Source organism: Pomacea canaliculata, linkage group LG4 (genome assembly GCF_003073045.1).
Source record: "Pomacea canaliculata isolate SZHN2017 linkage group LG4, ASM307304v1, whole genome shotgun sequence".
Lineage (NCBI taxonomy): Eukaryota > Metazoa > Mollusca > Gastropoda > Architaenioglossa > Ampullariidae > Pomacea > Pomacea canaliculata.
Window position 1 is genome coordinate 28911628 of NC_037593.1, and position 12114 is coordinate 28923741.

The 12114-nt window shown below is 43.5% G+C and overlaps 2 protein-coding genes across 6 annotated transcripts in view; one reads left to right on the forward strand and one right to left on the reverse strand.

Annotated features, from left to right (window-relative positions):
• The first annotated feature begins 2369 nt into the window (after positions 1–2369).
• Positions 2370–6599, forward strand: LOC112562780. Of its 2 annotated transcripts, XM_025236262.1 has the most exons (3): positions 2370–2680; positions 2786–4087; positions 5258–6599. In XM_025236262.1, the coding sequence occupies exons 1-3, from the start codon at positions 2405–2407 to the stop codon at positions 5366–5368; spliced, it is 1689 nt and encodes a 562-aa protein (XP_025092047.1). In that variant the 5' UTR covers positions 2370–2404; the 3' UTR covers positions 5369–6599. The 2 variants fall into 2 exon arrangements, with proteins under 2 accessions (XP_025092047.1, XP_025092046.1); XM_025236261.1 differs by having other exon boundaries at positions 2370–4087.
• Positions 6600–6724: 125 nt separating this feature from the next.
• LOC112562778 (dynein heavy chain 10, axonemal-like) overlaps positions 6725–12114 on the reverse strand; it is a 61556-nt gene continuing 56166 nt past the window's right edge. For 3 of the 4 annotated variants that reach the window (XM_025236258.1, XM_025236257.1, XM_025236259.1), the window contains 7 exons: positions 11796–11967; positions 10838–11013; positions 10428–10595; positions 9619–9786; positions 8822–9002; positions 8250–8395; positions 7133–7279 (listed from right to left, as the gene is read on the reverse strand). In XM_025236258.1, coding sequence (XP_025092043.1) covers positions 7133–7279; positions 8250–8395; positions 8822–9002; positions 9619–9786; positions 10428–10595; positions 10838–11013; positions 11796–11967 — 1158 coding nt within the window. Of the gene's footprint in view, positions 7280–8249; positions 8396–8821; positions 9003–9618; positions 9787–10427; positions 10596–10837; positions 11014–11795; positions 11968–12114 lie in introns of all 4 variants that reach the window. The other variant, XM_025236255.1, reaches the window with a different exon arrangement.

Sequence of the window (12114 nt, forward strand, 5' to 3'; positions counted from 1 at the left end):
CCACTGAGGAAGACTCATTCACAAAACCTAATGGAGAAGCGCCCTACGTGCAAGCCTGGTATGGCGACGGAAACAACACTGGTGCTCACATTCTCCGTGGAGCATTTCGCGACGAAAAAGTCATTGAAGAAAACACAAAGAAAGAAATTGGTAGCCTGAAGACAAAAAAGTTTTTGAAGAATGTGAACGACGAGGCAAAGCATCTCAACATTAAAAAAGTTACTCATTATCTTGCAGGCAATTTTCAGGCCCTTTTACCAGAAGGAGAGGATTATTTTAGTAAAGGAACTCCCGTTCAAAGTACAAAGCAAAAGACTCCAGTAGGTTCTCGCAGCGTGGAGAGCCTCCGGGAAGAGACAGAGACAGGAAGAGACAGGGGCGGAGGCCAACGCACCTTCTCTAAAAGGCGTCATATTCTGAGTGTCATATCCCGAGAGCAAAACGGCGCTGTGGGTCCCAGCGGACGAACGGGAAGTATCAAGCGAGCCGCAAACGAAGACGTCGAGCAGTCTAGTCATCTCGTGCTAGCCAAGACCTCCATGCTCCCAAGGAAAGGTTTAATGAAACCGGCCTTCATCTCCAGATACAAGGACCTGGACTTCCAGCTAGAAGACGTTCTAGCCAACATGATAGTGGACGCGGACGATGTGCCAGACGACTATTTTGATGGATTCCTCCCGGAGGAGAACGGCCTGCGAGAAATCATGGCCACATTTTCCGACTCATACAGAGTACCGCTGGTGGAGGTGGAGATCAGAGAGAAGGACTACACCAAGGAAAACCCTCACTTTAGAATTATCGAGGAGAAGGTGGACAGGATACGGAGGAAAATTTTTCTGCGACAAGGAGAGAGCGGGAACGCGCTTACAAATAGTGATCGAACCCGGGAGAAGCGCTACGCCAACACGCCGGAGCAAACAGCTAGAATGTTGGATGTTAAAGAAGATATGGACGAGGGCGCTATCGACTTGAAAAAGGAAAATGAGGAGATTAAAATGGATTGGAATGAGGAAGTAAAACTCACAAATTTCCGCGATTCAATGCATCAACAGCACTCAAACAATGTTCCAAACCTTGATGTAAATGGCACAAGAAAAAACGATATGAAGAAAGAGGAAGAGCTTAAAATGCGCATGGCAGAGCAGAAACGGCTCGTGATCCCAACCAGAGACTTACAACTCGAATCGTTCCAAGTTTCAGTAACTGGTCCGCACGCAACGACTGACTCGAAGATTGATATCACCGACAAGCTGGAAAACCTGGAAGACCAGGAGGACTTCAAGACATATGACAAAGCGCTGCCAGAGCATCCTAAACGGCACACGGTCCAAATATGGGGGGACAAGATAGAGGAAGGTGATGACCTTTTAGTGGACGGCAATCTCGATGACATAGAAACGATGTTAGATAAGGAGTCTCTGAACCTGGAGCGTGAAGCTGAAACAGTAAGGCTGAAAGAAGTTTCACACAAAAGTGATATATTAAACGAAGCTATAGTGAATGAGGGTGACATCCCACTTCTCGAGTCTGTCGAAATAGAGGTGGACGATATAGGCGGAGGCGATGACACTTTAGTGGTGGACGACATTCTCGACGACATGGAAAAGATGCCACATAAGGAACTCCTGCTCCAGCTAGAGAGTGAAGCTGGAACAGAAAAGCTGAACAGAGATGATATCAGAAGAAGCTTCTATGGTAGCTGAAGCTATGGTAAATGAGGGAGACATCCCAGCTCTAGACGCAGTCGAAATACAGGTGGAAGATATAGAGGGAGGCGAAGACGATGGCAATCTCAACGACATGGAAATGATGTCACATGAGGAAGATGAAACAGAAACACTGAATGACATGATATCAGACGAAACTGATACATTAAACGATGCTATAGTGAATGAGGATGAAATCCCATTTCTCGAGACGGTCGAAGTACAGGTGGACGAGATAGAGGACACTTTACTGGACGACATTCTCAGCGACACGGAAATGCTGCCACATGAGAATCCACTGAACCTTGAAAGTGAAGTTGAAGCAGAAGCAGAAATGCTGAAAGAGGCGATATTGGAAGAAGCTAATACCGAGACTATGGTGAATGAGGGTATCATCCCAGCTCTCGAGACGTTCGAAATACATGTGGAAGATATAGAGGGAGGCGAGGACGTTTTAGATGACGGCAATCTCGAAGACAGGGAAACGATGCCACATGAGAATCCACTGAACCTGGAAAGTGAAGATAAAGCAGAAACAGAAATGCTGAAAGAGGCGATATTGGAAGAAGCTAATACCGACGACAGGGAAACGATGCCACATGAGAATCCACTGAACCTGGAAAGTGAAGATAAAGCAGAAACAGAAATGCTGAAAGAGGCGATATTGGAAAGAAGCTAATACCGACGACAGGGAAACGATGCCACATGAGAATCCACTGAACCTGGAAAGTGAAGATAAAGCAGAAACAGAAATGCTGAAAGAGGCGATATTGGAAGAAGCTAATACCGACGACAGGGAAACGATGCCACATGAGAATCCACTGAACCTGGAAAGTGAAGATAAAGCAGAAACAGAAATGCTGAAAGAGGCGATATTGGAAGAAGCTAATACCGACGACAGGGAAACGATGCCACATGAGAATCCACTGAACCTGGAAAGTGAAGATAAAGCAGAAACAGAAACGCCGAAAGAGGTGACATCGACAGACGGCAATCTCGACGACAGGGAAACGATGCCACATGAGAATCCACTGAACCTGGAAAGTGAAGATAAAGCAGAAACAGAAACGCCGAAAGAGGTGACATCGAGAGAAGCTAATACCGAGACTATGGTGAATGAGGGTGTCATCCCAGCTCTCGAGACGGTCGAAATACATGTGGACGATATAGAGGGAGGCGAGGACGTTTTAGTGGACGGCGAACTGTATGAGACGATGGCATATGAGGAGTCCCTTAACCTGGAAAGTGAAGCTGAAGGAGAAACAGAAATGCTGAAAGAGATGGTACTAGAAGAAATTGATCCTGACATTGAAACGCCGAAAGAGATGATACCAAACGAAGCTGATATGAAAACTGAAACTATGATGAATGAGGGTGAGATCCCAGTTCTAGAGAAATCTCCCAACATTAATGTTAAGATCAAGATTAAACCATCGAGAAAAAGGATGCACAGCTTTAATAAAGAAAACGATAGGATGCTGGCGATGCAGATCGACGGATTTCTAGGACTTCAGAGACCAACTGTTGACGAACAATTGCGCAGACAGCAGGCCAAGGATATGATGCGCTTCATGCTGGGGAAATATCCTATCTCCAGGCTACTGCGCCATATCCAGAGCGGTTCGATGACGCAGACAGAGGTAGGCATTAATCAAGGGGACAGCCAGCCAACGGTTGCATCACCAACGGATAAAGGAAAAGAGAGCAGGTGCAGCACCTGTAGTACCGAGATCGTTTCCATGCTGCAGCAGCCACGACGGTTATCTTCTGCAGAGAATATCAGCCAAACAACTGGCACCACTCGACTCCAGGAGGAGACGTTGCCGATAGTTGCTGCTACTGCAGGTATTATATTTTGGAAGGAATCTGAGAAAGTGCAGGAGAAGTCTCAACAGGCTGGTGTCATGAGCAGTCAGAACCTTATCGGAAACGCGTCACAGTCTGAAGAATACGAGCATGGGAGAGCTGCCACACAAGCCCAAGTCGACAGCAGCAATGTGGAAAACAATGACTATGCGGGAAAAAGAAGCCGACGCAGCAGCTCTTCCTTAGTCAAAGAAGGCAGCGATGAAATAAGCCTTAGCGGAAGGCAGAAAAACGACCGTGTGAAAAGCAGCCATGCTGACGATGGTGACACCATGGACGAGAATGGGCGGAGTTTGAAGGAGGGCATCCACGGGGTGCTGCGCAGCGCACTACGCAAGGGATTACGGCGTCACGAGAACGCCGTCTACATGCGCCATGAGGCTGAGGATGACTATGTGAGCAACGCCGACGGAATCGCTGGTGACGCAGTCTCCGCCAGTGGGGTGGATGAGGTGGATGCGGTGGCCATGCAGATCGAAAATCGCGAGCCCCTGATGACGACGCTTCATATTCGGGTGAGAATGCTGTCTCCCGCGCGCTGGTTCACAGTAATAATTTGATGTCTATGTCCGTCCATAGATGCGCCTGCGCGGATGTATGTGAGCCTGTGACAACAGTTCAACCCCTAAAATGAGTTTTGTGTCGTACAAATTTTTATTTCTTTTTTATATTTGTTGAAAGTATGTGGCATGAATTGTCCATAAGCGTATTTTAAGAGATGACTACTTACATGGTTCTTGTGCCTGTCAAACGTCGACACGTTACATCGTGTCAGTAAAATCTTACGGTCGTTACAAAGTCTTCAAGTTTCAAGAAAAATGTATAAATTGATGCAAATCTGTTTGAGTTTCTGAGATTCTTAGCAGATATTTAATAAAATTATATACGACTTCCATCGTCTACTAGACAAAAGCAAGTATCTCGCATATCAAAGTATCCGCGAGTTGGGAACAAGGTACCATACGACCGTAGTATAAATTTATATAGCATCCACTTTTTGTAGGAGCGTGTTTACAAGCACGTTGTGTGTGGACATTGTAGAACTTTGTCAGGTTAAAAATTTCAGTTCACCCGGATGTTTGAAACTTCGTAGTGTGAATAGAAATTACGTCAAACGTGACGCAACCTTCACCGGCCATTTTTTTTTTTTTTTTTTTTTTTTTTGGTCAGCGATGACGCAATTCACGCATTTCAACACAGAAAACATGTAAACAACACCACACAGAAGGCCAGTCTTATCATATGTATCTCGTGAAACCTTTATTCATCCATTGATGTAGTTTCAGGTTCAATCAACATGAAATAAAGATGATGTAAGCAATCCGACGGTATGCCAGAAGCGAACTTTTGTCACAAGCTTATATATATATATGTGTGTGCTTACTCCCAAGTCATTTACCAGGTTTACAACTGCAAAAGCAAAATATGATCCACATATTATTTATCCACGCATACACCAGCTCCTTGTCGATGAAAAATTAGATACTTGCCCTTGCACAAGAGGCATGAACACTGAATAATAAGAACGGCTAGGTTTTTTATTTTTACTTTACTGAAATTACCTTCTTTACCTGATTTTCTGGTTTGTGCTTATGTTTCCTTCCTTCTGTTCCTCATAGTTATTCTACTTAGTACACAAGACGTATTGTCATTGATATTTAACGTTTCCTTTGCTTGTTTAACAGGCTACTCCGTTTGGGGCGAGTGGAGTTCTTGTAGTGTCACGTGCTGCTATGGACGCAGGCGAAGGTCAAGGTCATGCCAAGACCAAGGTCGTTGTACGGCCGAAAATCTAGAGGAAGACATTTGCATGATCAACACCTGTTAATGAAGTAGTTAGGTGAAGTAGGCTAGGTGCACAACACATTGCTAGGTCTTAGCTGGTGTCCATCCAGCAATGGCTCACGCGGAATAATCAAGGTAAAATGGAAGATGACAGCAATGACTAGCTACTGACTAGTGACGTGTTCTGCACCTTGCTCCGTGGTGGCACTGATCTAAAACTGCTGGACATATCCTGCGCGCGGTGTATTTGCTGAGCCAAGCACGAAGCCATCTTAGCACTCGTACTGTTAGACAAACCAGGATGAAGCATGAACAGATTGACATCTACCTTCCCAGTTTTGAAATCAAAGAACTCAAGCAGTTCAAACAAACAAAAAGAAAGCAGTGTTGACAGTGTAAAAAAAAGGAGACAAATGCAGTCACATGGCGACTGGAGAAAGTACTGCCCTAAGATTTCCATAATGGCTTCTGACCTATCTAGAAGTCTAGCCATTAGTTTCAGATCAGTGCATGAGGATTATTCTACTTGCTGTCACTTTCTATAAAACATTCAGCATTTCTTACAGTGTCGATAAGTGCACTGCATATACTGCATTTTGTAATCCTTTTACATTTCTTTTTCAAGCTTTTAAAACACATTTTGCACCTTTTAGACAAGTCGCACTTTTCTGATATCACAAAGATTTGCGTATGCAGCTTCTTTTATGTACCACTTCTAGCCACATTTTTCCTTTGTGTATTAAGTTTTCAGCAGTGGAAACTTGTGTATGCCGCTGTCTGCACAACTAGATTTACCTCGGAAAGGCCATCTTGAATGCAAAATTATGTATTTACAAATACATATTTATCTCATTGAGAGATACTAATTACATAAACTTGAACAAACATCTCAGTTTTTGTTCAGAAAATACAAACCTTTAAACATCGAAGTTTTCACCTGGATTTTGGAAAGAAGCCAAGATCTCTTTCCCCGCGAGGGCCCTTGTTTGGCCAAGGACTTTGCTCTAAACTATCGCATTTTTTAAAGTCATAAAGCTTGCTTGACGTGAAACATAATATTGACTGTGATCTTTACTTACTCAGAAGTTAGATCACCTCACAACTTCTTTTCTACAAGAATTTATTAATTTCAGTTTTGCAACAAACTAATGACGGCATTGCGTGTTGTTTAACTGCGAAAAACTTAGAGCTTAGTTTATGCTTCTCGGATTAGCATTTAACTGAAGTAACAAAATAAAAAATAGAAAAACCAACAAAGAGATAACAAATAAGTAAACAATGGATGCATTAATTTACTGCTGCAAACAGACAAAAGCCAGCCTCAAAAGATCTTGTATCATGCATGCTAAATAGACACCAGCCATTTCTTCAGTTTGTGTTTTATTTATCAGCGCGCCAGGTTATCACCAGAAGAAAAGAAAGTTTGTAGAAATCAGTTTTGACTGTCAGTTCCGATCACTCCCCTTTCAGTCTTTCATCTGTAGTTGTCTTTTGTTCTCTCTATCTCAAACACACACACACACACGTAAAAGCATTCCATGAGGACCACAACTATCAGCCACCAGCATTGTAACAGGGTCAGACTTCCAATCGCACTGAGTGTGGAATTTGTGTCAAGGCTGAATCTCAATTGCAGGCTAGTCCACCCCACATCCTCTGCTTTGTACTTTCATCCATGCTTTGTCTCTTTCTATCCGTTTGCACTTTCTTTTCATCTACGCCCAGTCTGTCTTATTTTTATGTGGTCCCATTTGGGTCTTGTTTGCATCCCATGCTCAGTCGGTGTTGAGGATGAGGCAGACGCCCTGCAGAACCCAGTGACTGATGTGCTCCGTAGTGGCCAGGTCAGCCTCAAACACCAAACCCACACCCATGGCGTTACGTCGCAGTGACGTCACGTACACCGGCGTGCGCAATGTATTCTAGTACAGAGATAATAGGGATTTATTCTTTGGTGCTTCTTCTTTCATACTTTCTTTCTTCCTTCCTTTCAATTCTGGACTATTTCATAGCTCTCCTACTTTGCGTGATTTCTTCTTGTCCTTTATTCTTTCTTATTTTGTTCATTCATTCATTTTATTCATTTTTTTCTTTTCCGTTTCTTTTTCTAACAACAAATGTAACTGTTTTGAATGAAGTGAGCAAATTTCTTACTAACATTTTGGAATTTATGCGCTCAGTCTTAAGGTTCAGCTTAAACTATTTCAGGGAAAATAAGAAAAGTGCCAGAGTTGACTGTCAGGAAGAAGAAATAGCAGCAATATGTCTTCCATCACCACCATCATAAAGATCATTTTCATTCCATTCGCAGCATTTGATCAAACCTACATATGGATATCTGCTATGGGTAATCAACTGTGTCCACTACCATTTAGAAACCTCGAGACCTTCAGACTGTGGGAATCGTGAATCCCGATTTTTCGATTTTCTAATTAATGAGATAGTGCATGCCGACGCCTTAGATTGCGATGCCATGCTTACGGCATTTCAGCTGCCCAGACACGGTTTCTTGTGAGATATGAACAAGAGGTATTTCTTCGTGACTCTAGGCTTGCTTTACGTTTGCTCAATACCTAATGCCTGAAAATACCCTGTGTTTTCTGTGGGTAAATCGTTCTCAGAATTAGTAATGATCTGACCTTAAGGTCTGCGCCTGTTTTCAATTCCGGAACACCGCAACGCTTGGGCTTTACTTGTGTGCTGGATGCACCGCTGGCCCACACTTACCCACTGCCGCCTGCAACTCAAAACTGTAATGACCATCGCGACCGTTGACGGCCTTCTCTAGAGCAGATGCCGCCATTTTCTAAGGGTCTGTAACATCACATACTGAGGTAACACCATCTTCTCCCTCCCTGCCCATTCAAGGTCGTTACAGCAGCCGGTCCTCACCTGCAGCTTGAGACGATGGGACTCTATGGGTATGACCTTTAAGACGGGAAGTTCTTGGATCAGCTGTTTCGGTTTCTGTTTGATCAGGCAGCTAGATTCTAAATCCCATCCGGCACCCTCGAGATAAAGTCCGTGCAGTAGGCAACCTGAAAACCATGTCAATCAGATGTAGAGTTAATGTTCTTTCTGTCAAAGCAGATAGAGCTACTCGTCCCCAGCAACGATTTGCAAATCTATGCTCATCGTTTCACCTTTTATGTCAGAATCAAAAAGCCGAATACATCCTCATATTACATTTTTATAACCTGAAACAAAACAAACAATAAAGCTTTTGTATTTTCAGAAATAAGAATTAAAAAGATTAACATGTTCGCCTTATTTTCTTGTTTTTTTAATCCCTATTTCTCGACATATTTTTGATATTTTTGAGTGTTTGAATGGATTAAAAGTAAAGTATTGGAAGGACTATAGAAGCAGGAAAATACACCTCTGCATCAAATTTTCTGTTTCAATATGACAACTTTGAGTAAAAAACAGAAAAACTGAGAGAAACGTGAGCAGATGAAGCTCACCCTGTGAAGCATGCTCCGTGACCTCCTCAGGTGTCGGATCGGAAGTGACACTAGTGTACAGGGTGGATTTATCTAGGGGCCAGCCGTTCTCACGACAGGTGGCTTGCACCAGCGCCGTCAGGTAGGACTCTGGAATGTGCAGCCCCGATATCCACATCACAACTGGTTCTCCGTCGTTCACCTGTCATCGAATAGCCGACGCAACAAACATAACCTTTATTGTTTTTAAGAAATTTTGGTGTTTTCGACACTAACAACAGCATCACTTTTTCTAAAACATCATCGCATGATATAAAAGAACACAAAATGTCTGCTAGGTGACAGAAGACTTGGCAGTTGACTCAGTTCTAGCGCCATGCCATTTAGTATTTTTAAATGACTGGTTTGAGCTGCACAAGCCGACAAACATCGCAAGTGACGTCCCAAATGTACACGGATACACCTAATTAACACATGGTCCTAGTTCCACATTAGATGTTGCCTTGACAACGTGAAGGTGCCTATGTAAGCTTCTGATGGTTTTTTTTTATTTGTGTTGTTGTTTGTATGCGCCTACCTCGATAACAAAGAGGTTATTGACTCAAATTTTGGCAAACAGTATTTTGCGTTGAGCATCGTGACTGTCATTAAAAATCGACTTACTAAACCGTAAACTATTAAGCCTAAATGGCTACATTTTTTGTGTAGGTGTGCAAAAAATTGAAAATTTGCATACTAAATCAAGAGAGAGCATGCCTAACGCTTGTGGCGGAAAAGGGAAATGGTTAGTGGATGGAAGGGGGGATGGAAGAGCTCACCCAGTAGTCGTACTGCAAAAAGCGTTTGCGGAAGTGGATCATCCAGTTACCCAGTGATTTAAGGGTGGCTGGTGCAAGGCGCTGCCACATTTCGGGTATGGAGCCGTTGTACAGTGCGCGTGCCACTTCATCCAACTCGCTACTCATGCCCACCTCTCCAGCAAGAGCCTGTACGCAAATGCATATGCATATACGATCACACACACAATTACATGTACGCACAGACATTTCTACACGCATTTATGCGTTGAGGCACGTATGCACGGAATTCATAGCTTAGGTTAGAATGTTCAGAATAACAGCTGGACTAATATTTTGAGATAAATCTCGATAATTACACACTTGTCAATGTGCACCAGTTTCCTTTGACATTTGTAGGGTTCTATTTGCTACTGACCGGATTTATGCGCCTTTGCTAAAAGAAACGTTGACATAAAGCCTACAACTGTTCACAAAGAAAGAAAGAAAGAAAGAAAGAAAGAAAGAAAGAAAGAAAGAAAGAAAGAAAGAAAGAAAGAAAGAAAGAAAGAAAGATCTATATATAGCTAGCTTAACGAACACAATAACACTCATTTCTACATATGTTTAAGACCCAAACACAAGAGCCTTAGAAAACTCTGAAAACATTGTTATGAGAATGCTAATGCTTTTTTCCCCTATGCAACGATCTGTGGCTTCACTTCATTTCCAGACCCGTGAAACAAGTTTTTACGCATGTTCACTGCGAGTGAATTAAGGGGAGGGGGATTGGCTATACCTGACCTTAAGCGTGTCAACGTGAATTCCAGCAAAGCTGACAGCCGACTCACCCGTCTGAGTGTAGCCAGCGATCTCCCCATCTTCTTGATAAGCTTGTTGAAGCGCTCCAGCTCCTGCAACAGCACCACAGAAGTGGGCGACACGTCCAGGCCAAAGGCTTTGCGGATCTTGATAACGTCGAATTCGGTCGGTAGTTTGCCCAGCACGTCAGTGGCGATCTGCCCAGCACAAGAAGGTCATGAGCTCACCACTTGAAGCGCGCACCTGGGGTGTGTGTCTGTGTGCACGCGCGCGCGTCGTTCTGCAAGCATGCGCTTAGATTATTATTTATAATATAACCATTTATTTGTCACTTCTTACGTCCATGCCGTGCCCATAAAAACATTCTCAGAAATCTAGAAGAGGGCAACGAATCAGCAGTGAGCATGTCCCTGCCCTCGTTATGGCCAGCGCTTTGCACCTTGTCGATGATCTCCTCACGGCTGATACCGGTGGACGTCTCACTGCTCTGTGGCTGCAGGTCCACGAGGCGAGCCCAGATGTCACGTGCTGCTTGAGTGTAATACCCGATCTCGGCATTTGGGTGCAGGCCAAAAACCTCAGGGCTGTTGGCCAGAGGCAGCGTCTCTATGTATTCTGGATGGGTGACAGTAGGGGCAAGATTAGCGCTTCTCGAAGTTAAATATACACCTGGGGCCGTAGTTATGAAGCGAGGATAAATCGTTACCCTGGGGGATGGAGGGAGTGGGCAAAATGGGGATATTAAAGGCAATGTTTTTGCTTAGTGTTTGTCAAGGGGACGCGGATATTGCTTCTTTGCGTTCATGGCATTTTTCTCCACTGGTTTATCACTATGGCCTCAGAGGTAAAGCAACAGTTACGGGTTTTGGAGTTTTGTTTTTAACCCTCGCTTTGTAACTACAGCCAATGGGTATTTTATCTCCTCAGCCAAACATCTGTTAGTCCTTCTCAAAATGCATTTATTTATAGCTTAGGCTTCTGTTTGCCGGATCGAATACTGCCAGTTTTTTATGCAAGATATATAGTATAACACTTTTAGTTTTATAATTGAATATAAGCTATACATTGCCAACGTCGTATAATAAGCAATCCATGACCGCGTTTGTCTCAAATATCTCGATTTCAACTCATCGACGAATAGAACACAAGAACAACTTACCTTCCCTGGCATTATAGTAAGAAAACCCAACCCCTCACGAAGTTTTTTGTAGACATGTTTTCTTCACTTTGGTTTGCTCACTCATTCTTATTATGACTTATTATTAAATCATACATCACACTAGAATAATGGGAGATATTGTCAATTATTATTATTAGTAGTAGTAGGGTTGCTGTTGTTGTTGGTGGTGGTGTTGTTGTTGTTGTTGAGACGACGTCTGCCAACAAGAGAAACTGACCTAAGTGCGCTTCGTAAATACTCTCCGGCGGAATGCTGTAGTCCACGGTATCATCCCTATAGAAGTGGAAGGGCTGAAATGTGTCGAAGATGAAGTCGCCCATGTACTCTTCCATGTATGTCTTGAGAATGCGGCGGTCAAAGTCGTCGATGACTCGACCTCCGTACATCACCTGTACCCACAACAGTTTGCAGATTTGCTGTCATTTTTAATTGTCCTTGACGGTGCCTTTTCATAGTGCACACATGCGCATGTGTGTGTGTGTGCGCGCGCGATGATGGATGGATGATGGATGGTTGATGGATGGTTTGATAATGAT

Bases quoted from the DNA above. Each gene is read 5' to 3' on its own strand.
- LOC112562780 (XM_025236261.1), top strand. From the start codon at position 2,405: ATGCCACATGAGAATCCACTGAACCTGGAAAGTGAAGATAAAGCAGAA. The intron at 4,088-5,257 runs GTGAGAATGCTG...CTTGTTTAACAG, and splicing joins TGACGACGCTTCATATTCGG to GCTACTCCGTTTGGGGCGAG.